The sequence below is a fragment of the Ranitomeya imitator genome, chromosome 5 (assembly GCF_032444005.1).
Source record: "Ranitomeya imitator isolate aRanImi1 chromosome 5, aRanImi1.pri, whole genome shotgun sequence".
Classification (NCBI taxonomy): domain Eukaryota; kingdom Metazoa; phylum Chordata; class Amphibia; order Anura; family Dendrobatidae; genus Ranitomeya; species Ranitomeya imitator.
In genome coordinates, this window is record NC_091286.1 from 56,755,506 (window position 1) to 56,771,192 (window position 15,687).

Genomic DNA, 15,687 nt, shown 5'->3' on the forward strand with positions numbered 1-15,687 from the left:
TTCTTCAGGTGTAAGAATAGGGAAAGAAATTCCCCTTACTTCCATACTAGAATTCCTACAAAATGGGTTGGAGATGGGGTTGGCCACTAGTACCCTAAAAGTTCATGTGGCAGCTTTGGGAGCCCTATTCAATTTTGACTTGGCTTCAAACAGATGGGTCTCTAGATTTATCAGGGCAGCAGGAAGATCGAGGCCTCTTCCAGTAAAAGTTGTTCCTCAATGGGACTTAAACTTGGTCCTTAAAGCCCTGACTAGTACTCCATTTGAACCATTACGCGAAGCTTCACTGAAAAATTTATCTCTAAAAACTGCTCTGTTAGTCGCCCTCACTTCTGCCCGTAGGGTTAGCGACTTACAGGCTCTCTCAGCTAATCCTCCCTACACACAATTTCTAGAGGATAGAGTCATTTTAAAAATAGACCCAGCATATCTACCGAAAGTGGCTTCAAAATTTCACAGGTCCCAAGAGATATCTCTCCCCTCCTTCTGTCCCAACCCTAAAAATAAGGAGGAACAAACCTTACATACACTAGATGTAAAAAGGTGTCTCTTACATTACATAGAAGCCACTAGAGAGAGTAGGGAGGATCCCTCTCTGTTTGTGTGTTTCCAGGGTCCCCGGAAGGGGAAAAAAGCATCCAAAGCCACCATAGCAAGATGGATCACGGACGCCATCAGTCTCTCATACTCGGCAAGTGGGATGTCCGTTCCAGGGGAGGTTAAGGCTCACTCAACAAGGGCAGTGGCAACTTCCTGGGCGGAGAAAGCCGGAGCTTCTATAGACCAGATATGTAGAGCTGCTACCTGGTCTTCACCATCCACATTCTATAGGCACTATAGATTGGACCTAATCTCCTCTTCAGACCTTACTTTCGGTAAAAGGGTTCTGGAGGCGGTGGTCCCTCCCTGAATGTACTATCTATGCAATTCTCTCCGTGGTGCCGTCATGGGCGATCAGAGAAAAATATAGTTCTTACCGATAACGGTATTTCTCTGAGCCCATGACGGCACCCGTACATTCCCTCCCTTCACTTATGGGTGCGCACATCAAATTAGTGCCATAGTCTATTTATAGTCTTTAAACACGCGGTATCTCGTTATGATAAACAGTTAAAATTTACAAATGTTTTAGTAGTCTCCCATCGTTCTCTATGTAAAACAACTGATGCAGGAGAGTGGTACCGCCTTTTTATCCGTAGGTTTCCTGTCCTTGGTGGGCGGATCCCCTCTCTCCGTGGTGCCGTCATGGGCTCAGAGAAATACCGTTATCGGTAAGAACTATATTTTTCCAAGGGGGACAGCTTCCTTTAAAAAAAAAGGGGTGCTCCAGGTAGTGGACAATCCCTTTAATAAGTGATATGTACTCCATTATTCTGTTGCCTTCAAGTCCCATAATCCTCCTGCCTGCTCTGTGCCTCCTGCCCATTCTGCCTGAGCCGATCATGTGACTGCAATGGGCTGCCAATAATGCCCCGATCATTCCACTGCACTGTGAATGCTGAGGGCACGATCTGGGGGTCACGTCATCATTAGAGGGACATACACTACGGAGCTTCCGGCGTCATGTGACAATGGACCTCGGCGGCACAAAGAGGCGGCTTCAGACTGCAAGATACTGAAGTAAGTTGCTACACTTGCACACGTTGTAGATTTGACTGTGGAATTTTCTGCGCAGATTCTGCATTTCTTGGCAGAAAATGCAGGTCAGAATCTGCGCTTTTTTTGCGGATTTCTTCCTTTTTTTTTTTTACACCTGCGGATTTCTAATGGGTGCAGAAACACAGCAGATCCACAAAAAGAATTGACATGCTCCTTTTTTGAATCTGATGCGCTTTCCGTGCGAATTTTTCCGCACCATTAGCACAGCATTTTTTTCTTTGCCATTGATTTACATTGTACTGTAAATCACTTGCAGATCTGCTGCGTTTCTGAACGGAAGAAAAATGCTGCGGATCCGCAGGAAATCTGCAACGTGTGCACATACCTTGATAAGTCACCAAAACTTACTATAAAATACAAAATAAATAAGAGAAAATACAAATATTTTTTTTTTAGAAAACTGAATACAATAATTAAGCTTTAAACTAGAACTCTGTCTCATGATAAGAGCACAGAGCTCCAGTCACAGTGGTCAGTACCTGCTTAATGATGTTTTTTGCGGTTGCCATTATTTCATCAGCATAGATCTCGAAAAAATCTAACTTCCTCTGCTTTAGCAGCCCAAAGACCAATGACACCAGTCTCTCCTGCGGACAAACAGCAGTAATGGAGTTATCAGGTAACTACAACAGTCAGATCCTAAATGGCGTTAAAGTAAAATAGTAAACTAATATATTCTGTAGTGTAGCAGAGCCAGGTAGGACAGGATACGTTCTGGCTCTGCAGGTTTTCATTAGATGCACTTGCCTAGCTTTTTTTTTTACTAGAAACAGTGCCTGTGGTAACTCGGTGTGTCAGTCTGGAATGGAGCAGTGTCGAGTGTGCTGATGGTGAGGGACCAGTCAAAATGTGAGCTGTAGCTGGAAGAGAAACATGCCATCGTCTCGCTCTGAATGGAGACTGCACGTCTCAGCTAGGAAAGTAGAGCAGTCTGTGTGTTAGAGCTGCAAAGAACAGTATGGAGGCTGCAGCCTGCTCAGTGTAAACTGTGCATGGAATTGAACACTTCTGTTTGGCGCTGGAAACCGCATAAAGGAAAACTGTACTGGTCTCGCTACAATAAAACGGCTGAAATGTACTCGGTATTCTTCCCACACCTCCTCTATCACTTGGCAATCCTCTTCCAATGATCTGTTCAGGTCCGTGCGAGCATAAGAGGTGAATTCTGCAATGATCATTTTATCAATCAGCTTTTCCAGTTCACAAAGTTGGGATCCAAGATGTCTGTGGAGAGAAAAAAAACCCTTAATTGCTTCATTATTTTTTTGTGTGTGTGATCGCAGGACATTTTTTCAGAACCCCCAATCTCCTGCATACAGTACTTATACACTCATATTCCCGTTCTGATATCTGTGCAGGGGGGTTTGGATCTCTGTATCCGAAAAATGAAGCTGAACTGAAAAATCAGGAATCCATTAGTGCAGAATTTGGGATCTAAAACATAATGATAAAATGTGGGAATTTATTTGAACGACACTGACATTTTTAGGTGGTCCAGCATTTGACTCAAACATCGCTGAAACCTTCATCCATACTGTGACTACTTGCCATGGTTGCCACTCATTGGAAGAGGGAACCTCATAGGGGGTTGCACTAGGTGGGAATGATACAGAGGAAAGGGGCAGGCGTTGGGAATTGTCCCGCCTTCATTGCACTTTTAGCCTCATTTACATAAAACTCAAAGTTGGGACTCTCAGTAAAGGAATACACTTGTGCCCAGGAAGATATGTTTGAGCTTGTCTTTCATTACACTACCCAGCAATGTCCTAAAGTCTCTTACTGGCTCACTTTAACTTTTGCGGACCGTCCATAAAACACGTGACTCTTGGTCAACGCCCATTTAAAATGGTTTCACACCAAGATGCAGGTGATAGTGAATGCAGACTCTTTAGAATTTGCCATCGAAAAAAAATGCAGCTAAATGTGTGTGAATCCAGGCTCAATGGGGCTTTCCATCACAGAAAGTGGTGGCCTATCGCTAGGACTTAATTGGGCGGCAGTGCAGTTATTCTCATAAGCAGAGGCCGGGAGCGCTGCTGTAAAGAAAACAAAGCGAAAAACGTAATATCCAGGACGTGATCAATACCCCCATGTCCTGCTGCAGCCAATCAGGCATTCCCCCGCAGGATTGTAGTGTTACTGATTTCAGATTACCGTATTGCGGACTGGTCATTACAGTGGTCACTTGCCCCATTTTCCCAAAAACTAAACTCATGTTGGTTCTTTATATAATATGCCAACATCCCAGTGAGTAGATCTCGGGGGGGTGTTATACATGGGAGAACTATTTTTATGGGATGGGGAAGAAGTATTGCAGTGTCTGATGGGGATGCTGGCATATGGTGGCCAGCTTTCATGACAGTACGGAGAGAACGAGAGACCGAACCCGAGTGAAAGGGAACGCACGAGAGAGGATGCACGAGGAAACACACGAGAGGGAACCCAGGAGAGAAAAGAGGGAACACAAGAGCGAGAATGCGAGAAAATAAGAAAGAGCCAGAAAGAACAAATGAGGAGAGAATGAGAGAAGATGAAAGACAAAAATAAGAGAATGAGAATGACGGAGAAAGACCGGGAGAGACAGATCCGCACAGACTGACCCTTTGTGGTGACAATGATGTGCTACAAGTCCTATTATTCTCTGGTTACAGACTTGTGTGTTCTGTCACAAGTGAAGATATGGCATCTTGGCAGCCAGAGCATATAGTAATATTTCACGTTACCTACCGAAAACTGTGAATGCCCTGAAGTTCTTGCTGCAGAACCTCTTGAGTTGTAGCTATCAAGTCCAGGGCCCCCACGTATTCGGAGGTTGACAGCAGCAGCTGAACTGTAGGCTGAGTCTGGTGCACGGTAGCCATTAATTTCAGTTTATTGTACACTTTAATGCAGTTGTCCCTTGTCAGGGCCTGGTGCAGGATTCGCAGAGATCCCTCACACATGACTCTGTCTATCTGAGAAATCTTGCCCCGTAGCATCTTCACAGCCTGAGACGTTTTCCTGAGGTAGTCCTGCAGCTCGTGCTGGGAGGTCATAGCGTGGAAAAAGGCTTCAGAGCGTAAGGAAATCTGATGGGCGATGTTCACCTCTACAATGTCCAGATAGTGGCTCAGCTGGAACAAATGAGAGCAATGTGCACATGGTGACTACAACACATCTACAATAGTACCCCTGTATATCACTGCACGCAAGATCTCTACAAGATGGGTTTTTGCCTTTGAAGTCCTTCACAAAAATAGTAAAAAAAAAAAAAAATATTGTTTTGTTTGGGGGAACTTAAAGGATGTCATTATTTTTCCTCAGGTGTGAATTGCTACCTGCCCCCCCCTGCTTGATGGACAGGTCAGACCGGCGGGATCATTGCAACTTTGGCCCGAATTATATCCTCCCCAACAATGCAAGAAGCTTCTGCAGCATCGGAGGTGCGCAGGACACTGAGCTCTATTGAAAAGAGCTTGTAAGCGCTGCACTCCTTGACTATGAGACCGGACACTGGAAATACACTGTACAGGTGACTGGCAAACTAGGAAACAAACAGCAAACTATAAAATCCCTCTGTTCTTGAGAATACAGGAGATTATTAATATTAAGTGGCAAAGTTGTATGTTTTACAAGCACTTTGCAATATTACTAATTTAATATGATAATATCCCTTTTAAAGAAAATCTGACACCAGGTTTTTGCTGCAAAGGTAACATCAAGTTTGGGCAGAAACCCTGATTCTAACAGTGGGTCACTTACTGGGCTTCTTGCTATTTTACCTGCATCAGCTCAGCCATGCAGTCTTACATATTTATAAGCCCTGGCTAGTCCTGCCCACATTATTGATTGGCAGCTTTCTGCCTACACTGTGCATAGGCAGACAGTTGAGAAGCCTAGTGTTACAAAGAGCAATGTGGTCAAAACTGCAGCAAGGAGCTCAGTAAGTGTCCAGGCACTGGAATCAGGGTCTATATCCATATTGTATGTTGCCCTCATATTGAGAATCATTTACCTTGCGACAATTTAAAACGCATTTAATTGGAAATTAGATAAAAAATAAAATGCAGAATGGTGAAATAGAAAGCATTATACCTTTTCCTGCAGCAGTTTAGCCGATGCTGCATCTCTGCTTCCATTATTACTCGCACTACAGAAATGGGACCATGGTAAAACGGCATTGAATGTTAAAGAATCATCCAACGCAAAGTCTGGTTTCATGAAGATCTGGAAAATAATAAAAAGAAGAAATACACTTTATGTGACTCTGAATTGTTTGTCATTTCCAGCACCACTCCCACTTAAACATATTACTAACAGTAGCGTGGCTTCCCCACTGTTCCCTACACTCAGGCAGCTTCTGCCGATGTGTCATCTATGCCATCTACTGCACCGATGATGGAAAGAATACAAAGGTCTACAATGGGAGCAGAAATCAGGAGAGACGCCAGGATAATACACTGAATTTACTTACTTGGGGCTGCAACTCTGACGCTTTTTGGTCAAGTTACTTTATGGTCAGGTTACTTTGATCACTGCATAACCTCAATATTGTTTACCAATGGGGAGCGTGGTTGTTTGGGAAACATACAGCAATCAGAAAACACTTGCAAATTCTTGTGAATATTGAGACATTTCCCCACAGGGAAACATTATGATTGCAGTGACATCTATATGTTTAATGGAACTATCCCCTAGTAGGCCAGAAACAGTGCAGAGCAACATACTGCAGACCCAATACTCCTTTTCCTAAATTACACCAGTTTTTCCAAGGTTTGGATTAGTATCTGATGCAAAATAAAATAGAATTTACCTATAAATATATACAAAGGAAGCCGTCACTTACAATTACAAACAATTGTAAATGTAACTTTAGGCACTATTAATGAAATTTGGTATGTTTGACACTGGTCAAAATTTTTTGCCATAGGATAGGAAAGAATTTGCTGATCGCTGGGAGTCTGACTGCTTGAATCACCAGTGATCCCAAGAAAATGGTTCTGTAGGGTTCATGCTCAGCCCCTGCTTCACTCATTATAAATGAGACTGCCGGAGAAAGACAAGTGATGGACTTTTCTTTTTCCAGAAGTCTTATAGACCATGAATGGCTGGAGGTGGAGCGCGCACCTCTGCTCTAGTGAAAACGGGCTGTATATAGATCCATTCCTGGGATTATGAAGCCCAGATCACGGATTACTGGAAGTCCCAGTGGTCAGAACACCAGAGATCAGCATGTTATCCCCTATCCTACGCAGAAGGTGATATCTTTACATTTTGGAAAAATCCCTTTAAATTGTAAAAAAAGGGCAAAAATAAAAAATACCGTATATACTCGAGAATAAGCTGAGATTCTCAACTCATTTTTTTAGGCTGAAAGTGCCCCTCTCGGCTTATACCCGAGTCATTGTCCCAGGTGGTCGGTGGAGGAGGGGGAAAGGCAGCTGTCCATTATACTCACCTGCTCCCGGCACGATCTCTGCATCTCCGGCGCCACCGCTGAACACAGGAACAAGCTGCCGGGCCGGGACGACGGAGGAGCATTGCGATATTCGCCTGTCCCCGTTTCACCGTCGCGCTGTGTCTTCCACGTCCTCTGGCTGTGATGTTCAGGTCAGAGGGCGCGATGACGTAGTTAGTGCGTGCCGCCCTCTGCCTGATCAGTCAGAAAGCCGGAAGACGGAGCGGCGCCCAGCGGTGGAACGGGGCAGGTGAATATCGCAAGTGCCGGGGACCTAAGGCTACTTTCACACTAGCGTTGTGTGACGGACGTCGCAATGCGTCGTTTTGGAGAAAAAACGCATCCTGCAAAGATGCGTTGTGTTTTTGGCGGCCGCGACGCACAAAAAACGTTCCATGTAACTTTTTTTGTGCGTCGGGTCCGCCATTTTCGACCGCGCATGCGCGGCCGAAACTCCGCCCCCTCCTCCCCGAAACTCACAATGGGCAGCAGATGCGTTGTAAAACTGCATCCGCTGCCCACGTTGTGCTAATCAATCACACTGTCCGTCGGTATGTCGGGCCGACGGTTAGCGACGGTCCGTACCGACGGACTAGTGTGAAAGTAGCCTAAGCGACGAGAGGCGAGTATGTAATTTTTTTTTCTATCGCAGCAGCAGCAGCATATGGGGCAAAATCTATGGAGCATCTTATGGGGCCCATCATGAAATTTATGGATTATTATATGGGGCTCCTGAACTGAATGGAGCATTATATGGGGCTCCTGATTCAAGGTAGACAAAACCGAACTCATCATCTTTCCCCCATCTCGTGTATCCCCCCTACCAGAACTATCTGTTATGGTAAACGGCATCACGCTCTCTCCCGCACCTGAAATCCGCTGCCTCGGGGTAACTCTCGACTCTACCCTGTCCTTCAAACCGCACGTCCAAACTCTTGCCACCTCCTGTCGCCTCCAACTCAAAAATATTGCCAGAATCCGCCCCTTCCTCACCCCACAATCTACTAAAACTCTTGTGCATGCCCTCATCATCTCCCGCCTCGATTACTGCAACACCCTCCTCTGTGGCCTCCTCGCTAACTCCCTTGCACCACTCCAGTCTGTCCTCAACTCTGCTGCCCGGCTAATCCACCTCTCTCCTCGCTGCTCCCCTGCTTCTCCCCTCTGCAAATCCCTCCACTGGCTCCCAATTCCCCAACGAATCCAGTTCAAACTACTAACACTGATCTACAAAGCCATCCATAACCTGTCCCCTCCCTATATCTCTGAACTAATCTCCCACTATCTTCCCTCACGTAATCTTCGATCCTCCCAAGACCTCCTACTCTCCTCCACACTTATTCGTTCCTCACACAACCGCCTCCAAGATTTCTCCCAAATATCCCCCATCCTCTGGAACTCCACGCCTCAACACGTCCGATTATCCACCACTCTCGGCTCCTTCAGACGGAACCTGAAAACCCATCTCTTCAGGAAAGCCTACAGCCTGTAATAACCATTCTGCCGCCTCATCACCACCTGAGCTGCTGCCTCACCACCAACAGAGCTGCCGCACTCCCGACCTTCTGTCTCTTCCCCAGTATCCCGCAGAATGTAAGTCTGCAAGGACAGGGTCCTCTCCCCTCTGCACCAGTCTGTCATCGTAAATTTGTGTACTGTAAATGATATCTATAACCCTGTATCTAACCCCTTTCTCATGTACAGCACCATGGAATTAAGTCAGTAAGTTTTCCCAGTTTTTTTTGTGGCAAAATTAGGGGTCTCGGCTTATACTCTGGTATATACGGTAAGCAATTTCTAATCGAATAACCTGTGACGAGAAGAGATGCCCATATGTGCCTGATTTACCTTAGGTACTTGATCCAGATCTGCCCTTGATTTATTACCTGGAACACATAAAGAACGTCACAAGCAGCAATTCAATATATAAATCAACAACGCACACAAAGAGACTGAGATCCGAGCAGATTATCACTTTGGAGTTTATTCACAAGTCGCAGTTTGGTCATCAATTTCCTAAAAGAGCAGCTTGGGCGGATTTGGAAAATTGGGCAAAAAAAAAAAAACCTATGACACTACACAATGTGTGAACAAACCTTTATACCTTTGAACAGCAGAAATGGATGGGAATGCAATTGGTCTTCCATATCTCATGTATTTTATTTTATGATAATAGGAATGTAGAAATTAATCACTGGAAAGATGGTAACTAGATCCAGAACAAAACTTATAGCCAGTGTCCAAAATCACCTTATTAACTAATTAGCCTCAGCCACATCAACATGCATTTATGTGATTTGATAAGACAAGAATGCTGAAGACTCGGGGGGCGTGGCCTGAGAGTCCATGTGAGCGGACGTGCGGCTGTGAGCTCCCGCCGCTGTATATTGTAAAATCCTGCAGAGCCGCTGCTGTTTGGTCCCTGCGGGGGCTTACTGGCTGCGGGGAGACTTGGAGAGGCCGGCGGTGCTGTTCGGTAGCGCTGGAACCGACGAACATGACCAGGAGACGGCAGAAGGACGCGGGAGCCGGGGATGCAGGCGCAATCCAAGATGGCGCCGACTTGAGGGAAAAGGCAGACAAGGAGAACGCCGCATGCAGAAAGCGCATGGAGGTAGCGGCAAAGCTCCAGCAGTTTGCGAGAGCGGAGGCCGCAGAGGAGGGAGCCGGAGCTGATACCGAAGAGGAGGAGGAGGAGGAGAGCCCAGCAGGAGAACATGAGGTACAACAGGGGAGAAAGGAGAGCAAAATGGCGGTGGCAGAAGGGGGACCCGAGGAAATGGCGCCAGAAGCTGAGCCTACCCTAAGAGACGTTTTTGCGCTAGTCTCTTCATGTAAACAATCTCTGACCATACAGATACAGGAGGTTAAGGGGGACACAGCCCAGATAAACGCAGCCATGCAGAAGATTGACAAACGTGTGGGGGAGGTAGAGGAGAGAGTGAGCACTGCAGAAGACCATATAGTGCAGCTGCAAAAAGCAGAGAAAAAGTTCACTCAAGCAATAGCTGAATTGGCTGCGAAAAATGAGGACCTTGAGAACAGGTCCAGAAGAAATAATATTCGCATAGTGGGCATCCCTGAAAAAGCTGAAGGGAGGAATCCAACGGAATATATTGAAAAATGGCTGTTAGAGACATTTGGAGATATGGCGCTAACAAAAGTGTTCGCGGTAGAAAGAGCGCATAGGGTCCCGCCGAAACCACCTGTCCCTGGAGCGAATCCCCGTACCATGCTCGCCAAAATTCTAAACTATAGAGACAGAGACATTATCCTGAGGAAGGCCAGAGACATGACGGATCTGACAGTTGAAGGTCAAAAGATTGCTATATACCCGGACTATTCTACTCTGGTGCAGAAACAACGGATGATGTTCACGGGTATCAAGAGACGGCTGAGGGAATTGGGTGTGCAGTATTCCATGATGTTCCCAGCAAGACTGAGGGTGGTGGCGTTTGATAAAATTCATTTTTTCCAGAAGCCGGAGGACGCTACCCAGTGGATCGATATTAATGCTAAAAAGCTTAAAGGAAAAGGAGACTGAAACTGTGGGAAGAGTCTGAAGTTGTTTACTTATCTGTCAGTTGGAAAAGAGTCATGTGATTGACAAGCCAAGGGGTTTGGGGGGGGGAAGAAGGGAAAGGGATGGTGTAATGGCTGCTGGGAAAGGGGGAGGAAGGGTTTGCGACATATTTTAAGTTTATGCAGACTTCTTGTGTGTGCAAATAATTCTAAGTTAAAATGTTTTGAGAACGTTATTTTTCAAAATGTCTGAAATCCTGTTATGTACAGTGGTGGGAGGAGGGTTGGGAAGGTAATGCCAAACGGAGTGTTCGCTATGGGCGATGATGCCCCACTCTTGGAAAGAGGTGGAATGGTTAGATGTGAGGGGGGAAGGGTGGGAGGGGGAGTTGGGAGGGGGGGGGGGGGGAGGGTAGTTAGACAGCCTGAGCTCAAAATTTATGATACTTATAGTGAAGATGAGCCAAGTGATGGGGACCCGTTTTAAGATTTTGTGCTGGAATGTGAGAGGCCTAGGGGAGAAATCTAGACGTGCTGCGTGTTTGCAATATGCAAGAGACCAAAGGGCCTCAATGATATGCTTGCTGGAGACGCATTTGGTAAGGGAAAAAGTGGATGTTTTGAATAGACGATGGATCCAGAGGGGATATCATTCTACCTTCTCCACGTATGCAAGAGGAGTCTCAATCTTGGTTCCAGCGGGAGTTCAGTATGAGGAGGTGAAGGTATATGTGGACGTGGAGGGACAGTATGTACTATTACGGTGTATACTGTATGGAGTGATGCTGTGTGTTGCCGCGATGTATATTCCGCCTCCCTACTCTAGCAGGAAGATTAGAGAAGTAATGGAGCGAGTGGAAAAATGGGGACCGACACCGTTAATAATTATCGGAGATCTAAATAACATCTGTGATGAATATTGGGATAAAAATAAAAATACTCAGAATAGGTCGGAGGGACACATAACAACATTTGGCACCTATATACAGGAGATAGGTTTGATTGATCTGTGGAGGGTTAGACATGTGGGGGAGAGAGGGTACTCATGTTATTCACCGGTACATGCCACACTCTCTAGGATTGATATGGCTCTGGGTAACAGGATTTTGGACACATTGGTTGGGGAGGTGAGATATCTGCCAAGGGCCTTGTCGGACCATAGTCCAATTGAAGTAGAGGTTAGATTGGAGGGGGCTCGCTCGCTAAGTGGGAGAGAATGGAAGATTCATCCTAATTGGTTACAGAGTATTGAGTTGGAAAGTATAGGACGGGAGGTGGCGGAATTCTTTCTCTTAAATGATGGAAGCGCCGACGCTCTTACAATTTGGGATGCAATGAAGGCGTACCTGAGGGGACTACTGTTTAGGGACATTAGTAGGTGTAAGCGGAGGACGAGAGAGGTAGAAAAAGCGGCAGTTGAGGAGTTGAAGGAAGCAGAGGATGGGATGGCCACACTGGGAACCCCTGAGGCAGAGAGAAGAATGAAAAACGCACAAAATCATTTGGAAAAAATTCTGCTAGGCAAAGCTGAGAGGAAACGAGATTTCCAAAGGGTATTGTTCTATCAGGAGGGAGAAACAGTGGGACATATGCTGTCGGTAGTGGCTGCTGCTCAGAGAGGTTCTTCATATATACACTCTTTGGATTCTGCTAGTGGAGGTAAAATAACGGAAACACCTGAAATTTTGAGAGCCTTTGCGGACTTCTATGCAGATTTGTATTCCTCTCGGGTTGGTGAATCGGTCGTGGATGCACTGACTTTCTTGGAAGGTCTGGATTTGCCGAGACTGAGTGAGGCAGATAGGGAGAGCCTTGAGGCCCCTATCACTGAGGAGGAATTGAGTCGGGCATTGATGTCTATGGCCAATGGGAAGGCGCCTGGGGTCGATGGGTTACCCGCTGAGATCTATAAAGGGTTGGCAGAAGTGTTGATTCCTAGATTAAAAATGGTATTGGAGGAAGCTAGGTCTTGTGGGCGCTTGCCAGCCTCTATGAGAGAGGCCATAATAGTGGTCATTCCAAAGGAGGATAAGGACTTGGGGAAACCGGAGTCGTACCGCCCAATTTCTTTACTAACAATTGATGTCAAGCTTCTGGCCAAGGTGTTGGCTCTCCGCCTCTCTAGTGTTATTGCGAGTCTGGTGCATTCGGACCAATCTGGCTTTATGCCGGATAGATCAACGGCGATCAATTTGCGGAGGTTATATGTAAATTTGCAGGTAGAGTCTGATAACTGTGGTCGAAGAGTGATTGTATCGCTAGATGCACACAAGGCGTTTGACAGCGTCGAATGGGGGTACCTCTGGCAGGTGCTGGAATGTATGGGGTTTGGCCCGCAGTTTGTGGCCTGGATACAGCTGTTGTACTCATTACCATCCGCCAGAATTAGAGTAAATGGGGAGCTATCTCGTCCTATAGGGCTGGCTAGGGGTACTAGGCAGGGATGCCCGCTTTCACCCCTCCTGTTCGCGTTGGCTGTAGAACCTCTTGCTGCTAAGATTCGGCAGTCGGATGGGGTCCCTGGGTTTAGGTATGGCAAAGTAGAGGAAAACATAGCGTTATATGCGGATGATGTTTTGCTGTTCCTGGAGGATCCAGACAATTCACTAAGAGGGGCCGTTGAAATTGTTGAGAGATTTGGTACTGTGTCGGGACTAACAATTAATTGGGATAAGACGGTTCTTTTTAGAGTGGATGACGTAGGAGAGAATGTGAGTGAGGATGTTGGGGATGAGAGGCTGAAGGTGGTTTCCCAATTTAAATATCTTGGAATATGGATTTCGGTGCCGGTGGCGGAGTTTCTGCAAAGAAATTTGACTCCTGTTATGGGGGTACTCAAGGCAAAGGTAGACGCCTGGAATAAGCTACATCTATCGGTCGTCGGTAGGGTAAACCTTATTAAAATGGTCCTTATGCCCAAAATTCTTTATGTTCTGCATAACGCACCAATTTGGATCCCTCGGGGGAAGTTCAGGCAGATTAATGCCCTCTTTAGAAGTTTGATATGGGGTAGACAATATCCACGTATTAGCTTGGAGACGCTTCAACGACCCAAGGAAGATGGTGGTTTGGCTTTGCCCAACCCGGAAATATACTTCCTTGCGGCCCAGAGCCAGCATTTGAAGGGCTGGGCGCGAGGGGCGTCATCCAGTGCAGTACAACAGCTATTGGAAGAGGTGACGGACCGACGACCGATGGCCAGGTGTTTGGAGGATGGCTCATTGGGCGCGCTGGGGAAAATATACCCAACCCTGTTCCTGATTCGTAAATTATGGAATAGATTAAGGCAGATTCGTGGGGTTACAGGGTTGACTAAATTCACACCGATATGGTCTAACCACAACTTAAAGGATTTTGAGGCCCTGGGAGGATTGATGGAATGGCAAAATAAGGGAATTTGCTTTGTTCACCAGATAATCCAGCAGCAGGAGCTGAAGTCCTTTTCCCAATTGCAGGAAGAATTTGGTTTGCGATCCACAGGGGAATATCAGTATGCGCAGATGAGACATGCCTTTAGAGCTCAGAATAAGAAGGCTGATATCAGGGTTCAAGATGATATAGTGTTGGAGTATGTGTGTGGTGAGGGTACTACAAGGGGAGTTATTTCCACTCTGTATAAGGACCTTATGCACACATTTCTGCTAGATTTCCCTATAAAGGCGAGAGCTAAGTGGGAGAGAGAAGTGGGGCCGATGGAAAATGAAACTTGGGAATCGGTGATGGAGTGGGTTCCGCGACTATCCTTGAGTGAACCATATAGGCTCTCGCAGCTATACATTTTGCATAGGGTATATAAATCTCCGGAAGTGTTATACAAAGCGGGATTGCGTGCCAATTCTGGGTGTCCGAGGTGTGCGAGTGAGAAGGCAGGAATATATCACATGATGTGGACGTGTCCGAGACTGGCTGCCTTTTGGGTGGTGGTTTTGAGCCGAGTTGAAGCAGCGTATAAGTGCAGAGTTGTTAGAGACCCGATAGTATGTGTGCTGGGATATGTGGAAGAAATTGGAGTTGACAATACTTGGAAGATTGCAATTGCTAGGCTACTCTACATGGCCAGGAAAGTAATAGCACGAAACTGGATAAACGCGGAACCACCTGTGAGAAGGGAATTTCTCCAATATGTTCAACATGGTCTAAAATTGGAAAAGGGGGTGTACAGTAAAAGGGGGAAAATAGAACTCTTTAATAAAATATGGTCTCCTTGGCTTGATTTGGATTGAGGAGTATAGGCGTCGTGTTTCCTAAGACCTGGAAGAGGATAAATTACAAGAGGCAGATAATGCCTCGGTGGGGTGGAGATTGAGACTGAGCTGTCTTATGGGGGAGGGGGGTAGTTGGGGTAATGTTGGGGTTTATTAAAGTAAGAAAATGTGTATCTGATATAATGCAATGTAAATGGCATTCTGTTGTTCTCCTTTTTTTTTTATATTGTTAATAAAAATCTATTTAAATTAAAAAAAAAAAAAAGAATGCTGAAGACTCAAACACTCATTGTCCAGATGTCATTTTCCGCTCCTCCTCTTCTGGCATTGTCGGCGGACGACGGCTGTAGGCAATTAGGGGGGCAATGATTGTCTGCAGCAGTCACGTTTGGACATCACCAGAAGAGGAGGAGACGGCAGGGGACCTGACCAGCAGGACAGAGGAGGAGCATAGGAACGCTAGGTCAGTAGATCCAGCCATGCCTAAAATAAAATCAAAAGTGGAAAAATGCTTTAATATGCATTCTGTCTGACTTTGTACCAATTCTAATTTACTTTACTTTCTATTAATATTTTTTTGCCAGATTCTAATATTTCGCTTAATAAATTTGTCAAAAACAGAGACGTATGCTTGCCTGAGCAGAAAATTAGTTTAATTTGGGCATATTCCGATATTAAAAGTAGTGCAAAGTTTGGGCACAAAAATTCCGCGACAACATATTATTAGACTCTGGAGGAAAGTCCATCACAGCCATATTTATCATGGACCACAATCTGTGTTTGGGGGAGTAAATAACACCAGATTGGGAACGCCTGATAAGTAAGTTGTACCGAGTATGTGAAAAGAAGCACAAAGGCCTAATA

General features: G+C 45.8%; 1 protein-coding gene across 2 annotated transcripts in view; it reads right to left on the minus strand.

Annotated features, from left to right (window-relative positions):
- The window catches only part of VPS54 (VPS54 subunit of GARP complex), a 92,007-nt gene that overhangs the window by 49,702 nt on the left and 26,618 nt on the right, over positions 1–15,687 (minus strand). For both annotated transcript variants that reach the window (XM_069768701.1, XM_069768702.1), the window contains exons 5-9: positions 8,945–8,982; positions 5,734–5,865; positions 4,387–4,772; positions 2,757–2,883; positions 2,139–2,246 (exon numbers count right to left, since the gene is read on the minus strand). In XM_069768701.1, the coding sequence (XP_069624802.1) occupies positions 2,139–2,246; positions 2,757–2,883; positions 4,387–4,772; positions 5,734–5,865; positions 8,945–8,982 (791 nt within the window). The remainder of the gene's footprint in view (positions 1–2,138; positions 2,247–2,756; positions 2,884–4,386; positions 4,773–5,733; positions 5,866–8,944; positions 8,983–15,687) is intronic.